General features: G+C 60.9%; 1 protein-coding gene across 6 annotated transcripts in view; it reads left to right on the forward strand.

The window, feature by feature from the left end:
• Positions 1-4716: 4716 nt before the first annotated feature.
• MYRF (myelin regulatory factor) overlaps positions 4717-15529 on the forward strand; it is a 33021-nt gene continuing 22208 nt past the window's right edge. For all 6 annotated transcript variants that reach the window (XM_039253552.1, XM_039253554.1, XM_039253553.1 and 3 more), the window contains exon 1: positions 4717-4838. In XM_039253552.1, coding sequence (XP_039109483.1) covers positions 4793-4838 — 46 coding nt within the window. In that variant the 5' untranslated portion in view covers positions 4717-4792. The remainder of the gene's footprint in view (positions 4839-15529) is intronic.

The raw sequence follows: 15529 nt of genomic DNA on the forward strand, positions 1-15529 counted from the left end.
TCAAAGCCCCACATGAATGGCAGCAGCCCTACCCATGTGAAAGACTTACCCGGGGATCCGTGTTCATGACCTCATGAAGGCCTTGAAAGATGGGACCTGGCAGTCCCTTTCTCTTCCCTGAGGGGTCTGGGGCTCAGAGAGGGCAAGTAAGCTGCCTGAGACCACAGAGCGAGCATGTGGGGTACCAGGCTGCTCTGACGGTTCCCACCCTTTCCTGCCAATACTGAGAACTAGAGCAGAGAGAGAAGAATGCCACTCACCCCCACCTACCCCCCAGCAGGGTAGCTCTGAGATGCAAGGGCCACTGGAAATCTTTGCTGAGTGCTTCCTTAGGAGGGTGCATGACACCTAGCCAGGCCCACTCAGGGCACCCCAGGGACCCCAGCCTATCCTGGCTCCAGGACAGTGAGGCCTGAGGAGCGGCTGCAGGGCCCTGGTGAGCAGGCACTTAGTGGGGCCTCCTGCCGGACCAGGCCTGGCCTGCCTCTTCCACACAGCAGGTGGCGCTGTTCCTCCAGCCAGTTGCAGGGTGACGGCACAGTGGGGCCCAGGCACTGACCCAGGCAAGCTCCCACCTGACCTTGACCTTCCCCTTCCCCACACTGCCCACCTTCTCCCCCAGGAGTCCAGAGTGACCCTACTTGGTGAAGTTTTGGGGAAGGTGACGGAACAGTGCATGTCTTCCAACCCCCAGCCTCTTCGAACAGAAGAGGAAACTGAGGCTTGATAAGGGCAAAGTCCTACTTAAGGTGACTCAGGCTGTGGGGACAGATCTAGGACGAGAATCCAGGCCTCCTGGCTGATGACTCTGGCCTCCACCCTCACTCTGTGGTTTTCAGAGGCTCTTCCCACGGTACAGTCTGAGTTTGCAAATGATCCTATCCAATTAGCGGGGCAGAAGCAGAAGAAACAGAGGGCCAGAGAGGTTCTGTGACTTGCCCAAGGTCACACAGAGGATGGAATGGAGAAGGGCTGGGGCGGCACTATCCCCCTCCCATCCCCACTCAGGCTCTGTGGTCAGCCCCTTCTGTCTCAGCTGGGAGGGAGGTGGGGGACAGGCGTCTTGCAGGGCTCTCCTGACCTCCCTCACCCCCGGCCTCACCAGCACTACCTTCCCACTTACCACCCCTTGGGCCTTCCCTCTCTTCCTCTGTAAAATGGGAAGATGCCAGGGCTGTATGAGCCCACGGGGGCGATGGCCATCTGGCTAGCTGATGAGCCCCACTGTCTCCTGGGCTGGCCTCGGGGCCCCGTTACTCTGTTACTCCAGTAACCCTCAAATCTGTGGCTCTCTCTCCCCAGTGCTGCCTCCTGCTGGCCCAGCTGCCACTCAAGGGCTGGCACAGAGCCGGGGAACTGAGCTGGAGTGGAGGAAGGCACCATTTATTGATCACTTCCCTGGCATTTCACCTCCACGCTGCGAGGCGGGGATAATAGGCTGATTTACAGATGAGTCCTCCACGGACCAGAGGGCAGGCCTTGGAGGATGGTTCACGTGGCCGCAGGGAGCAGCTGCATCTGCTGGGCCAGGGATGAAGTCTTGGTTGCTCACTCGTTATGGCTTGGTGGGGACGGGGCGAGAGGGAGGGGTGCAGACGGGACTCCTCTCTATGGATGGCTCCCTCAAAGCCCCGGTTATGCCAGGTTCCCTTGGGCTCCCTCACCAGCTCTAGCCACCGCCCGACCCCAGCCAGGCTTGAGCCCCGCCTTCACTATGGAGTTTGGGGGCTGCAGCATCGACTTCCGGCTGAGCCCTGGAGTCTGGGACTTAATCCACCCCTCTCCCCAGCCCAGAGGTGGGAACCACTATGACAGCTGCTCTGCTCAGTGGCCTGGTGGAATCAGGGGAGATGATAGGGCCAGAACCCTCTTAGCCAGGCCAGCCTCACCCCATGCAGCCTCAAGGCTACCCCACAGGCTTGATAATCCAACCCGAGGAGTTTGGGTGTGGGGGACAAAACATGCACACTCCACTCCTTTGAGGACCCATACAAGGACCATGCTTTGCTCATCGCGACGGCCCTCCCATGGTGGACATTTCAGCACCTAGTGGAATATGGTGGAAGGACCTGTGGGCAGGTGGAGGCTTATAGAGGAGCTAGCTTTCCAGCTGGTCCCGGGCAACTCCTAAAATAAATTCATTTTAAAAAATCACATGGCGTGGGCGGGTGTCTACTTTGTCCGGCAGGCGGGCCTAACCGGGTGGGGGAGGGGGCAGAGCAGAGAATAACAATTGTCTTAAGGGAGGCTGCAGAGGGAGAAAAACCTCTGGGGTGTATCAGCTGGAAAAGAATAGGCGGCTCAGTGTGGCCCTCTCCCCCCTTCCCAGCCCGGCCCCTGCGGGGGGAGTACCGGTCAGCACACACAGCTGGGGCCGCCAGCAAAATCCCATTCTATATATCTAAGAGCAGCAGCTTGGGAGAGCGGCCCCCGGAGGGACAAAACCTCATTGTGAGGTGCCCGCCGGCCTGGGCGCCCCCTCCCCCAGCCCCAGAACTGTCGTGGCATTGACCCTCCTCGGTGGGCCACCGCGGGCCTGCTGACTGGGCCACATCTGGGGCTCAGGCCCCGGCTGCCCCTCCCCCACGGCTGGCAGCTTTGCAGGCTCTCACCCCCATGCCCACTGAGCCGCCCGGCTCGCGTCCCCCACGCTCGTCTGGGGGACCACCGGCGGGTAGTGTGGCGCATTCCCGGCTGTCTGGGCTGGCATCTCGAGCTGCTGGCCATCCTCCTACCCGCCCCCCGGGTCCTGGTTTCAGTCCCTCTGTCTGTCAACCAGTGGTCAGGTGGGATCAGCTTTCCAGCTCTGACTCGCTGGATCTGAGGATCCCATGAGGCTGGATGATTTGCTGGGTCTGAAATTCCAGAATCCTCTGCTCCCAAAGTGTCAGAGGTGCTCTGCGTGATGCCATCGTCCTACATTCATTCTGTGTGTATTTACCCAGCACGCACTGCATCCCAGGTAGTGTTCTTGGTGTTGAAGCCACAGTGGTGACCGAGCCAGAAAAATCTCTTACCCTCACAGAGCTTCCGATCTACAGCAAGGAGGGTAGTCACAAAAACTAAATAAGAATCTTTTACGTGGTGAGGAAGAAAGCGAGGTAGGGGGCAACTGCTTTGGGTAGGGTGGTCAGAGAGGTGAGGACTGCACCAAGACCTGACTCCTGAGTAGGAACTAGTCACGTGGGGACAAGCATTGTGGACAGAGGGAACAGCACGGATGGCAGATGTGTGCCTGGCATGTTCGAGTGATGGCAGGGAGGCCTTCGTGGCTGTGACTCAGGTGCGATGGAGAGGAAAGGAGGAGCTGAGGCCAGTGGTATAGGCTGGGGCAGATCATACAAGGCCTCAAGAACCAGGGCAAGAGGTTTAGATGTTGTTTTGCACACAAGGAGAAGCTATTGATTTTAGCAAAGGGACAGCATGATCTGATTGACATTTTCTTTTTTTTTTTTTTAATGTTTTATTTATTTCTGAGAGAGAGAGACAGCGTGAGCAGGGGAGGGTCAGAGAGAGAGGGAGACACAGGATCTGAAGCAGGCTCCAGGCTCTGAGCTGGCAGCACAGAGCCGGACGTGGGGCTCGAATCCACAAACTGTGAGATCATGACCTGAGCCGAAGCCGAACACTTAAGGACTGAGCCACCCAGGCACCCCTGATTGACATTTTCAAAAGAGTGGTCTGGGAGCTTCTGGAGCCCATCACTGATGAGAGAGGCAGTGTGGTTGGGCAGAACAGAGACGAGTGGGTGCTCCTGAAGTGGAGACCGAGGGACAGGATGGTTGGTTTATTCAGGACACTCTAGGAGGTAGAACCTTCGGGCCTCACACCACCACACAGGGAAATAGTGGCCGGGAGCCCAGAGTTCCAGGTCAACCAGGACCCGGCTCTGAATGCTGCCTTTGACCCCAAGTACCCTGAGATCTTCAGATCTGTGCTGTCCGACGACGGAGCCACAAGTGGCTATCTCAATCGGAACTACTTGAAATTAAAGAAAATGGAAAAGTCGGTTCCTCAGCCTCATTAACCACATTCCAAGTCCTCTATAGCCCATGTGGCCAGTGGCTACCACACTGGACAGCCCAGAGAACATTCCCGTCATCAAGAGAGTTATACAGGGCCTGAAAGTCAATGGGGCTCAGCTTCCTCTTCTGGAAAAGGCACATAAGAGCATCTTCCTGGTGGGGTAACTGAGACAGTTAAACGAGGTAACACCTGTGAAGTCCTGAGCGCGAGTGTGACACGGGGTCCACCGGACGTGGGTTAGTATTCTTGCTGGGATGGGGGTGGGCAAGGGGAGGAAATGGGGGTGTCTTCTGAGGTTTGGTCTGAGACTAAGATTCAGAATCCTGCTATCCTCCCCTGGCCAAGGGGAGGGCGAGGAAGATGGGGCAGGGCGTGACCGCGGCCCCCACCACCCCGCATCCCCGCGCCCCTGTCCGGCCCGCATGCACATACTCCCTTCCCCGCTTCCGCGCCCCCCAAGCATGGAAGGACGCCGCGCGCCGGGATGGCGCCCCGGAGGAGGAGGCGTCGGGCTCGCTCCGGAGCTGCAGCGCGGGCCTGGCCGGCAGGGGGCGCTGGGCGCGGCGGGCGGGGCGCGGGGGGCGGGCAGGGGCCGGGCTAGGGCCGCGCGCGGGGCGAGCGCGGCGGCGGCGGCGGCGGCGGCGGGCCGGGCGGGACCGCAGCCGGAGCCGAGCCGGGACTGTCGCGCGGGCCGCGCCGGCGATGCCGCGCCCCCGGGCCGGGCTGTAGCGGGGCCGCGGCGGAGAGCGCGCCGGGCAGGCCGGACATGGAGGTGGTGGACGAGACCGAGGCGCTGCAGCGCTTCTTCGAAGGTGAGGGACCAGGGAGGGGGAAGGCGACCGCCTTCGCGCTGGGGACCCCCGGGGCGGATCTCTCCGGGGACTGGGACCCCCGACTATGCTTCGACCATGCCAGGACTCCCTAGAATGCTTCCTCTGGGCCGGGGGAGGGAGGGCAGGCTGGCACCAGCCTGCCGCGCTGGGAGTCTCCTCGTGGTCACTGCCCACCTCCACGAAAGTTGGGCACCCCCTCCCTGTCCCCCCAGCCCGCAACTTCCTTGGAGCTGCCTCCCCTTCCATGCTTGGTCCTTCGTCGTGCCTCCCAGGACCTGCACTAGCCCCTAAAATCTGACACGATCCACCCCCAGTGGAACTTCCCGAGTTTGGGGCCCGTTTACTGTCCTTCCCTGGAACCCCTTACGGCACAGACTCCCAGACCCCCTTTGAGGCGGGAACCCCAGCCCGCCTTCCAGAGTCCCGGCCCCCTGCCTACAGAGTCAGGCCCCTGTGTCCCTTTCAAGTGGACACCCTACCCCCAGGCTGACTCCTCGGAGCGGAGACCTCCGCACTGCTTCCCTGGGCCTAGGACCCCCTTCAAGACTTGTCACCCACTTTCTGCAGAGCTGCCCTCTCCCCCAAGGCTGAAATTTCCTTTGAGGCAGCTCCCCCTCCCGGACTCAGGGCTTGGAACCCCTCCCCAGCATTCCTCCGTGGGCCTGATCCCCCCCCCCATCCCCAAATGCTTTCCCTGGGCTAGAACCTCCTTGAAGTCGGCATCCCTGCTGCCAGCCACCTCTGCGCTCTGAGACCCTCCCAAAGCTGTGAACCGCATCCTGCCAGCTCTGAGATTCCTCAGGGCTGTTTCACCCACACCTGTCCCTGGAGCTCTGTCTCCCCTGGCTGTTTGCTCCTCACCCCAGGAGTGACCTCACCCCTTCACCTCGACCCTGATAGGACCCTCCCCAGGGCCGGGATCTACACACACCCTACCATATTTTCTTCTACCTCTGCTCCCCGCCCACCCCCCCCAACTGTGGTTTTGGAGGTCTGCTCCTACATCTAACCAGACTGCCCCTCCTCCAGGTCTGTCACCCCTCCTCCAGGGTGCTGGATTCAGGAGGGACGGGACAGAGTGTGGGAGGGGGAGGCAGAGGTGCGGGCTGACATCTCCCAGCCCACTCTGCTTCTCAGACCCTCACAGGAACATCTAGCCGGCCCCTCAGGCCCCTCTTGCCCTCCTAACCCCCCCCCCCCCACAACTCATGTAGTTAAGCCACTGTCCCCACCCTCTCTCCAGCCCCTAAGCCTACATCCTACTCCTCAGCGTGAACCTGCCTCTGGGGGAGGGGTGGTCCATGGGGCACCACTGTGCTGGGTTGTCCGGCTGCAGAGCGGTGGATCGCAGCCCAAGTTTCAAGCCTAGTAACACTCAGATACCTTTGGAGTCCAGGAGGGAGAGAGGAAAGCCTTTCTTTGCCTGGGTGTCTCCCTTTCTGTGACTTTTGGTGGGGGGGAGGTAGCAGCCTTTGTCCACTCCTGCTTGCTGAGTCGGTAAGGGCATCCCCAGGCCTCCTCCCTTCAGGGCTCTGGACACCCCAGCAGACCCAGACCCCAAGAAATCAGGCTTGGACTAGATTAAATGGCTGATCTTGAGGTAGGTGGGCCATTCGAGCCACCTCCCAGTCAGTCCCTGGGGCTCTGGTTCCCCCTAGACACTGTTCATCTTTTATGAACCCTCAAGGGGCCTTGTGGGGGCTGGAGGCCCCTGGGGAGGCAGGAAAGGGACATCTTTCCTCGCTTGGGGGTATCCAAGCAAGATAGTTGGACGACCCATGGGTCAGGCCCCCCCACCCCCCAGCTTGCTTCCTACAGATGTCCCCATACATCCTCCCCCGCCCCCCGGGACCGGCACCCCAGGCAGAGGAGTGGGCCCAGCTGGCCCAGGCTCCCCCTCTGCTGAGCCAAACTTTCCTTCCTGGCTGTGGGTGGGGGGTGGGGGCTGACGCCACAGCTCAGCCATTCGGCCGGCCTGGCGGGGAGGCTGTGCTGCTCCCTCCGGAGAGATAAGAGGAGACTCAAGAATGTCTGTGGGGAGTGGGGGGGGGGGCGGGTGTGGGGCTGCCCTCTGAGGCAGGCTGAGGGAGCCAGGGGCTGGTGAAGTCTTCCCTGAGCGTGAGATGGGGAGGAAGGTGGGCGGGTGCTGAGTCTCTGGGGCCACTTGGGAGGGGAGAGCCTGGCAGAGATCAGGTATTCAGCGGTGTGTGGGGGACAGGCCTGAGTGTGCTCATGAGTGTAAGTGTGAATGCGAGTGAGTGCTGGGCATGGGGTGGGGGGGGGATGTCGTTCCTGAACTCTCGCACTTGGGGCTAGAACTTGAGTTCTCATCCGGGTCCTGGCTTGGCCTTGGTCACTCTCTACGGACAGTGGGTGCGGGGGGGCAGGGTCTGTGCCTTCAGCTCTGGTCTGGAAAAGGGCTTTGCCGAAGGGCAGGGGCGTATCGAGACCCCTTGTCTGACACGGCCCATTCTCTGGGAACACCCAGCCTACGACCCGGGTCCTGCCCCACGCAGTGGGCCAGGCTGTGCCCCACCCCAGGGTGGTGGGCCGGGGGCTAAGGCGCTTTGGACCTCGGGTGGGAGGCTGGGACAGGGCGGCCCCCTCGAGGCTGGTACAGCCGGGCCCCCGTGACCGCCCTGCTAATCCCCTAGAAGGAGGCTACAGCCGCCCGGCTCGGCGGGCACAGGGCCTGCAGAGAGGGGACCCTCCAGGCAGGATGCACTGGCTGCCAGCAGGTAACAGCGTCGCCGTGAGAGGTATATTCCTTGGCATCCTGATCAGGTGGGGCCTTGGACTCCCAGAGCCAAGGTCAGGGTCACAGCATCAGAGGATCCCGATAGAAGCCTAGAGGCTCTGGTGTAGACTCGGCCTCTGTCGCTGAGTGACCCTGCGCTGAGCTCTCACCCCCTCTGTGCCCCTTTTCCTTACCTGCAAGACAGGAGGGGGAGGCAGGGAAGGTCTTGATGAGACATTCAGATCTGTTGAGCCTCGTCTCCCAGCCTGGGCAGGAGGAATGATTTTGAACATAGAAGGTAGAGGGTGCTGAACTCTGGTCTGGGGGTATGTGCCGCCCCACCCCCACCCTCACCCCTCAAAACAGGTGCACCCGAGGAGGCCTTAGAGACTGAGGGGAGCTGGACTTCCAGCAGGTGCTGAAAAGGCCATTGAAAGGTTGGGGGACCTCCACTCAGCCTCTAGAGCCCCACAAGGCTGGAGGTTCAAGGCTGGATGGGTGGCTTGGGCTGGTGACTTCCCTTCTTTGGCCTTCTGTCATCTCCTGGGGTAGGCAGGGGGTTGGGACCAGAGCTGGGGCTTCCAATGAGGTTCTTTTTTGTTTTTTTAACTTTTTAAAAAAGTTTTTATTTATTTATTTTTCAGAGAGAGAGAGAGAGAGAGAGAGACAAAGAGAGTGAGTGGGGTAGGGGCAGAGAGAGAGAGAGAGAGGGAGAGAGAGAGAATCCCAAGCAGACTCTGTGCTGTCAGCCTGGAGCCCGATGTGGGGCTTGAAGTCACAAACTGTGACATCGTGACCTGAGCCCAAACCAAGAGTCTGATGCTTACCCCACTGAGCCACCCAGGAGCCCGGCAACAAGGTACTTTTTAGCCACCAAACAAAGGCAAACTCATGGCCTCCTGATACACAGTGGGTGGGGGTGGCTGGGCTCCCCACAGTCCCCCCACCCCTCCCAGAGCACCAGGGTCGTGATCTGAAAGCCTCTGGAGGGAGGGGCCGGCACTGGCCCCCTTTCCCAGGGGCCGAAACTGCAGCTCCAAGGGAGGGAGTCAGCCAGCACTAGTCAGAGCCGACACCAAGCCCCCGCCCACCCCCCGCCGGGCTCGCTCCTCTGCCACCAGGGCCTTTGGGGAGGAAGGGTGGCCTTCCCATGGGGACCAGCATCTCTGCCTCCAGAGGGCAGGAGGAGGCCACAGGGGAAGGCCACCTGACGACTTTTGGGAGAGGATGCCCTCCCTGAACAGGAGTCTGGGGCTGGGTTGGGGTGTGTGATCCTGTGGCGCTGTGCCCCCATCAGCCTGTCTGTCTGTCCGTCTCTGTCTGTAGTGCACCAGGGAGGAGGTGGATGGGGGAGGCAGCCGACCCCTGATTGTCGAGAAGATGAGACAGGGTGCCTTCTGGGTCCGCCTGGAGCCCTCGGAAGGAGTCCCGGCCCAGCCCTGCGTCCCCAGCCCCTGAGTCCACCTGGAGTGGGGATAAGTGGGGGGGGGGGGATCTGACTCATCCCCATGTCCCCAACACCCCACATAGGGCCACATGGGTGGCAAGGGAGAGGGCAGGAAATGTTCTCAGGGTTTACTGGAGGCAACAATGACTATGTGAACAAAGGCAGGCTTGGGGGGGGGGCGGTGTGCACCCCAGGATGCCAACTCTCTGGGAGGGCCTGGGGTCAGTGCGGGGGAGAGAAGCGGGCTGTTCCCAACCTGCTCTCCTCAGGGCCCCTCCTCTGTCTGGGGCCTTGGCAGAGTGCCCTTGGGGTCTCAGGCAGGGCCACCCAGGGCGTCTGGGGCAAAGACAGGTAGGTCTCTCTGGACAGAAGAGAAGACGTCCTTCTCCTAGGGACCTGGGCCCCACTCCCTGACCCCCAAGGGCTCACAGGACTAGGGGGCCCTGGGAGCTGAGGCTGCTGGGTAACAGCCCAGCAGGGCTCTGATTGGCTGCCGCCCTTGGACTTTGCCCTCTGATAAGAACGGGGAGCAGAAATCATTAACTGGACCATTAACCGGCGGTGGCCCTGCCCTACCCAGGCTGCCTGCCCTTCCTTTCCACCTTCTTCCTCCTCACAGCCCCCTCTTTGGGGCCTCGGTTTCCCTCACAGCCTGGGTGTGTATGGGGGGGACCTCTCCTCCCATATGAAAGCCTTCAGCCCCCGCTGCCGCTGGGTGTGGGTGCCCCTGGGCGAGGGGCAGGCGTTGGGTGGGCTGCCGGGATCTGTGGCTAGGTCCGCTGCTTGCCCACAGCCCTTCTCCTGGGCGTGTCACGGCACTTCTCTGTGCCTCCACTTTCTCATCCTTAAAATGGGAATGCCGTTGTGGTCCCAGTACCCACTTCTCAGGGTTTCTGTGGGGGTGGCGGCAGCCTGGATTGTGATTATTGTCCCAAAGGGCTTGCCCAGCGGGGTTCGGCAGGGTCACTGTAGGCATTCTGCTCCCACTTTGAGGGTTTATTGATTCACGGCGTAGGTCGGTGCCCAGACTTGGGCTGGGGCATGTGGCTGCTGCTAGGTGCTTTGGGAAAGCCCCTCACCTGTCCTGGGCCGCTTCGTGCAGGGACCCAGCTTCCTGCAGGTCTGGCCCTCCCTCCAGCCTCCAGCTGGGAGCCCCACCCCGCATCTCAGCCTTGGGAAACTTGGGCCAAGGGCCAGCAGGCCAGGGGAAGGGGCTGACTGTCCTTTGTCTTTGCCTGCCGCACCCAGGCCGGAGGTTTTTGCATAGGCTGCCTCCCCGGGAGGCCTGGGGCTCCGTGTTAATGCAGGTGGTGCCCTCTCATTTCTGAGAGGGCAGCAGGAGGGGAAGGAGATGGGTCAGGCTCGCTCAGGGTGGCCGCGGCAGGGCAGGAGTGGGACCCTGGGTCTCCTGACTGTCCTCGAGAGCTTCCCGATCCACTGCCAGTGCCTGGGCGAGGTGACTTCCATTCAGCCCCTTGACCTCTCTGGGCCTCGGAGTCCTCACTCAGCCGGTCAAGGCTGTGTGAGGAAAGCCACGAGACCCCCACGGCCAAGGCCTGGAGGGGGAGGGGAGGGCAGAGCACAACCCCGGCTGGGGTGGGGGCAGTTGGGTCCTGAGTCTCCCCTGGCCTGGCACCCTGTCCTCCGCCTGCCTCCGGGCCGCATCAGTGGGGAAGCGCTGCCTCTGCCGGACCTCGGTCCCTCCAGCCCTCATAATGTACAACCATGGCCTCTGTCCCTCCATGGAGTTTGGGGACCCTTGCTCCCTTGGGGCCCTCTCTCACTACCCTCTTCGCCATCTCAGTCCCTGAGCTCTCTTTCCCCTCTATGGTTCTCCCCTGTGCCGTCTGTGGTCTGGGGGGAGGGGGTGGTGGTGGCCACTGGGAGTCTGTGACACTAAGCTGGCTCTTTTGGATCTTGCTCCAGCTAGACCTGATCGAGAGGGGGGTTGGCCTGGGCCTGCCACTGGGTCACTGAGCGCCTGTGTGCACCAGTGTTCAAGTCCAGGAGGTGTACGAGTATGTGAACACGCACAGGCATGCCCGGGCCTCAGGGCCTTTGCACTGGCTCCCCACCGCCTGGAATGCTCTTCCCAGATAGCCACGTGGCTCAGTGCCTTCCTAGCTCTTTTCGGCAAGGCCCTCCCTGACTGCCCTATTTAAAATTACAACCCCTCCCTGCCCTCCTGTTATCCCAACTCCTGCTCTCCGATTCATTTTCTCCATAGCACTTGTCGTCTTCTAAGTGCTATGGATTTTTACCCCTCTGGTCATCCGACTCTCCCTCCGGAATGTCAGCTCCTTGCGGGCAGGAGGTTTGGTTTGTTCATTACCATAGTCCAGAGCGAAGCACCGTGCCTGACACTTGGTATACAGTCGTTAGTTGTTTGAATGGATGAACAAATGAGCACCTGTGACGCGTGCTGGCGTGCACCCGCGTGTGTCAGTGTGAGAAGGGTATGCCCCTGCATGTGTGCGTGTGTGTGTCTATACGTGATCATGTGTGTATCAGCGGGCACATGCCTGGGAGTGTGCCCTTGTGCACACACCTGTGGGGGGCATGCTGGTGGGTGAATACATGCAGACGTGGGTAGCCAGCCCTCACCCCAAGCTGCAGGGTCTCCTCCCTGCTTCCGTGGGGACGGTCCTCCCCAGCCTGCCTGCCCCGGACCCTGTGGGAGAGGCGGGGGCCATCGGGTGGGAGCTAACTTGGCCCTGGAGACTCAGGCCTGGGGGCCCCCAGAGCAGACCGAAGATTCCTGGGGACCAGTGTGGCTTCCCGTGCACAGAACAGGTGGCCGATTCTGGGCTCGGTTCTGTGTCACCTGGCTTGGGAGCACCTTGGGGCTGTGAGTGGAGCCTTGTGTCGACCTGAGGACAGGGTGGTAGCTGTGGGGACTAAGGGAGAACGTAGCTATAGCCCGGGGGTAGCTGAAGATTCCGGGTCCCCTGGAGGAGATGGGGTTCTTCTGCATTTTTTGGCAAGAAACTGAGAGGAAATAAAGGTGACTGGGGCTCCGATTTACGGACCTGATGGCAAAGACTTAAGAGCCATATATCCCTGTCACTCAGCCCCAAGCTAACTGGGGACTTGATGCAGAAATGCAAAGGGTAGTTTGCAACATCAAGCATCTGACCTGAAGGCATTTTGAGTGAGAAGGCTCTAGTCATAAGTTGAAGCCTGAAGCAGGGACGGGTAGCAGTTATCACATGAATCACTGATCATATTCATAAAGACAGAAAGTTCAAACCAAAGGAGGTGAGAGCTTACTGTGCCCTGTCCCAGAGTGAACTAGTTTGGAGCATGTTGAATAGCTTAGTCAATATTAGGATGCAAGTGACGGCACGGGGGATGGGGGGGCCTGTGCTTGAGGAGGGACTGCCGGGGCCAGTAGTCAGTCACAGAAGGCTAACCCACCGGGGTGGAGATGGGGGGCCAGAGCCAAGGTCTGGAGGCTGGACTTTGCTCAGTACGTGCCAGGAGAATGGCATGGTACTGGTCATGCTTCAGAGGGACTAGGGAGAAGCCAGAGGCCCCCTCAGAGGCTCTCTGGAGCAGATATGCAGTTAGGCGGGGTGGGGGGGCATGGGGGAGAGGGGGATGGCTGGGGCAGGAGAGGAGAGGGGAGCCCAGAGAGAGAAGGAAACAGCGATGAATGTTATTTGAGGAATGGCCTCCGGGAGGGAAGAGCTTTCCTACTATCTCATCAAAGACTCATGACCATTCCCTGATGCAAGGGGTCCCTGCTTCACTTGGTAGAGAAGGAAGCTGAGACTCGGGGAGGTCAGGTCACTTGCCAAGGGTCCGAGGCAATGAAGGGGGCCCACATCAGCAGCTGGGCCTCCTTGACCTCAGGGCATCATGGGGGTGCTGGGGTGCTCAGTCCCCTGACCCCAGCCATCCTGGCCCCCAGGCGTCTGCCTCAGATTCAGAGGGGTGGACCCTCAGGGCAGCATGGGAGGTGGGGGGACAGGCCTGGGCCCCGGGCCCTGTCAGCCCCAGGTTCTGATCAGCAAGGCCTGGCCAGCACCCTTAGGCCCTGGCCTCCCCTGCCCACAGCCACGTGGCCGACGGGATTTCCGCCATGTTTGGGACATGAATTGACAAGTGCCCCATTGACGGGTGGGGGGAGGTGTGGGCAGGGCACAAGCCTCCCACTGTGCCGGGTCCCCACCCTCCCCCGGTCCCTGGGACAATGGCCGAGACTCAGCCAGCGGCCACAGCTGGTGGGGGGGTGGCCATGAGTGAGAGGAGGGGGGAAAGGGAGGAGTCCAGGGGGGAAGACCACCTGGGCTCCCCGCACCCTCATCCTGCACCTGGCCCGTGTCCCCTCTGTTCTTCTGCCCAGCTGGGTGGCCTTAAAGTGAGGAGAGAAGAGGGGAGGGGGCTTCCTCCTCGTAGTCCCTATTCCCGGCCTCCTGGGACAGGGCAGTGTCTGGCTCCTGTTAAAAGCAGGTAATAAAGGGCCTAATTAATGAGGAGCAGCTGGGGCACATAGCTCAGCAGGGCAGGGGCGGTACCTGGAGCCCCCCCCCACCCCCCCGCCATCGCCGTCTAGCTCTGGACCCTGAGTGTCATGTAGCCGGGTGGCCGCAGGCAGGCCTGGATCTAGTGTCTCGCTTGCCACTTGGCTGACCCATTCCATGAACATTTATTACATGCCTACTGTATGCTTAGACACTTATATCCCAGAGAGGCAAGGCAGGGCCGGGCTCATATCCCAGGTCCCACTATTGGAGGCCAAGGGCAAGGCACTTCTCCTTTCTGAGCCTGCTTCCTCCCCTGTAAGGTGAAGAAGAAAACCACCTCTCCTCTAGGGCTGTCATGGGACTTAAACGTGAGCCATGTGAAGTGTGGGCCCTCGGCGAGTGAGCGGTGGGCAGTGGGTGGGCAGTGCACGGACCTCCGGCACCTGTGAGATCTGCACGAGGCAGCGGGGTATGGAACCCAGGAGAAAGGAGGCCGCCGCTCAAGAGAAAGGGAATCAGAGGTGACCTCCTGGAGGAACTTACAAGAGCGCGTAGGAATGGGCTTCCTCCAGCAAACAGTATGTGCAAATGCCCCAGGCCGGAGAGCGGCTGAGGCTGCATGGTGGAGGGCTGCAGGGTTAAGAGACGAGGCTGTAGGTGGCAGGCAAGGGGGGCTACCTGGGATGGCAAGGAAGGCTCTATCCGGAGCAGTGGGAAGTTGTGGAAGGGTGTGAGGAAGGGGAGGGCTGGCATGCTGGTTTGTGACCCCGTGGTGCCGCTTTCTGATTGTGGGGTCCTGGGCCAGCTCCCCACCCCCCAGGGAGGACTTGAGGATCAGCAGAGGGGGACTCGCTTAGCTTCCTGCCTGGCGGGTATCTGTGGTTGGCTCAAGGGTGCTCCAGGCCCCTTCTGAGAGCGGTGGGGGAGGGGGGACCCCCCAAGGATATTCTGATGTCTTCCTCCTGAGTTCCTGGGGGGGTGGGTAGCTCAGGAGTCTCTGGGCTCTGGCAAGCCCCCACCCCCACCCTGCCCCAGTGACTCCCTCCTCCCTCCTCTGTCCTCCCGGTCCTCCCGGCCCCTGGCACGGGAGGGTCTCTCCTCCCCTCAACCACATCTGGTTCTCGTTAGGGTCTCCTGGGATATGCCTCTGCCTGAGGCCCCCCCCATCCCAAGGGAGGTGGGCAGGAGGATTAGGGGTGATTAGGAGTTCTCCTGGCCAGAGGAGGGGGGAGGAGAGGGAGGAGGGGGCCTGGCCTATTATAAATAGCAACACCATGACACCATCACCCCATCATTCACTGTAGATTCCAAGTTCAGTCTCAAAATCCTGCGGCTTCCGCAGCCAGGGCCGGGGTCACGCTTCAGTGCCCCCTCCCTCCCCATCCCTTGAGGAACCCCCCAGCCTATCAGGTCAGGGCAGCCCAGGATGGCCAGGAAGTGTCAGTGACCACCAACCACGCCGTCCCCCTTGGGTCAGGCCCCTGTGCCTGGGTTTGAATCCTCCCTGCTCTGTTGCCCCAGGCAAGACATTTGACCTCTCTGACAAAGGAGGCGATTCCAGTAATGTCAAGTCCGAGGGTGCGATCAGTAGAGAAACCCAATAGTGCCGGGACCTGGGAGGCGTTCAGTCTGCACGAGCCACTGTCATTATCATTGTCCATCCTCACCGTTCCAGAATGGGAGGATTCAGGGGAACGCTGCACCCGGAGAGCCTGCGGGATTAAATTCCTGTGATTAGTAATGTCCTTGGCCTCACAGGTGCCTGGCATACAGCAGGCGTTCAATAAACGGGATCTTGGGTTAACAGGGAAGGATGGGGTGGGGGCTGGCGCATGGACGGGCATTCTAGAACCTTGATGTGCAGACTGGTCAATCCCAGGTTGAGAAGCTTCCTGTGCATTGGCCACACAGGGCCCTGGATGGCCATCGGCAGTGCTTGGTGGGTGTCCCTGGTTCCCAGCTGGGTGAGCCAGGGGTGGGGGCCAGCAGGAGGGCCTGTCCCAGGCAGCGCGTGACT

This window comes from Hyaena hyaena, unplaced genomic scaffold (assembly GCF_003009895.1).
Source record: "Hyaena hyaena isolate Hyena2069 unplaced genomic scaffold, ASM300989v1 scaffold_456, whole genome shotgun sequence".
In the NCBI taxonomy this organism is placed as follows: Eukaryota; Metazoa; Chordata; class Mammalia; order Carnivora; family Hyaenidae; genus Hyaena; species Hyaena hyaena.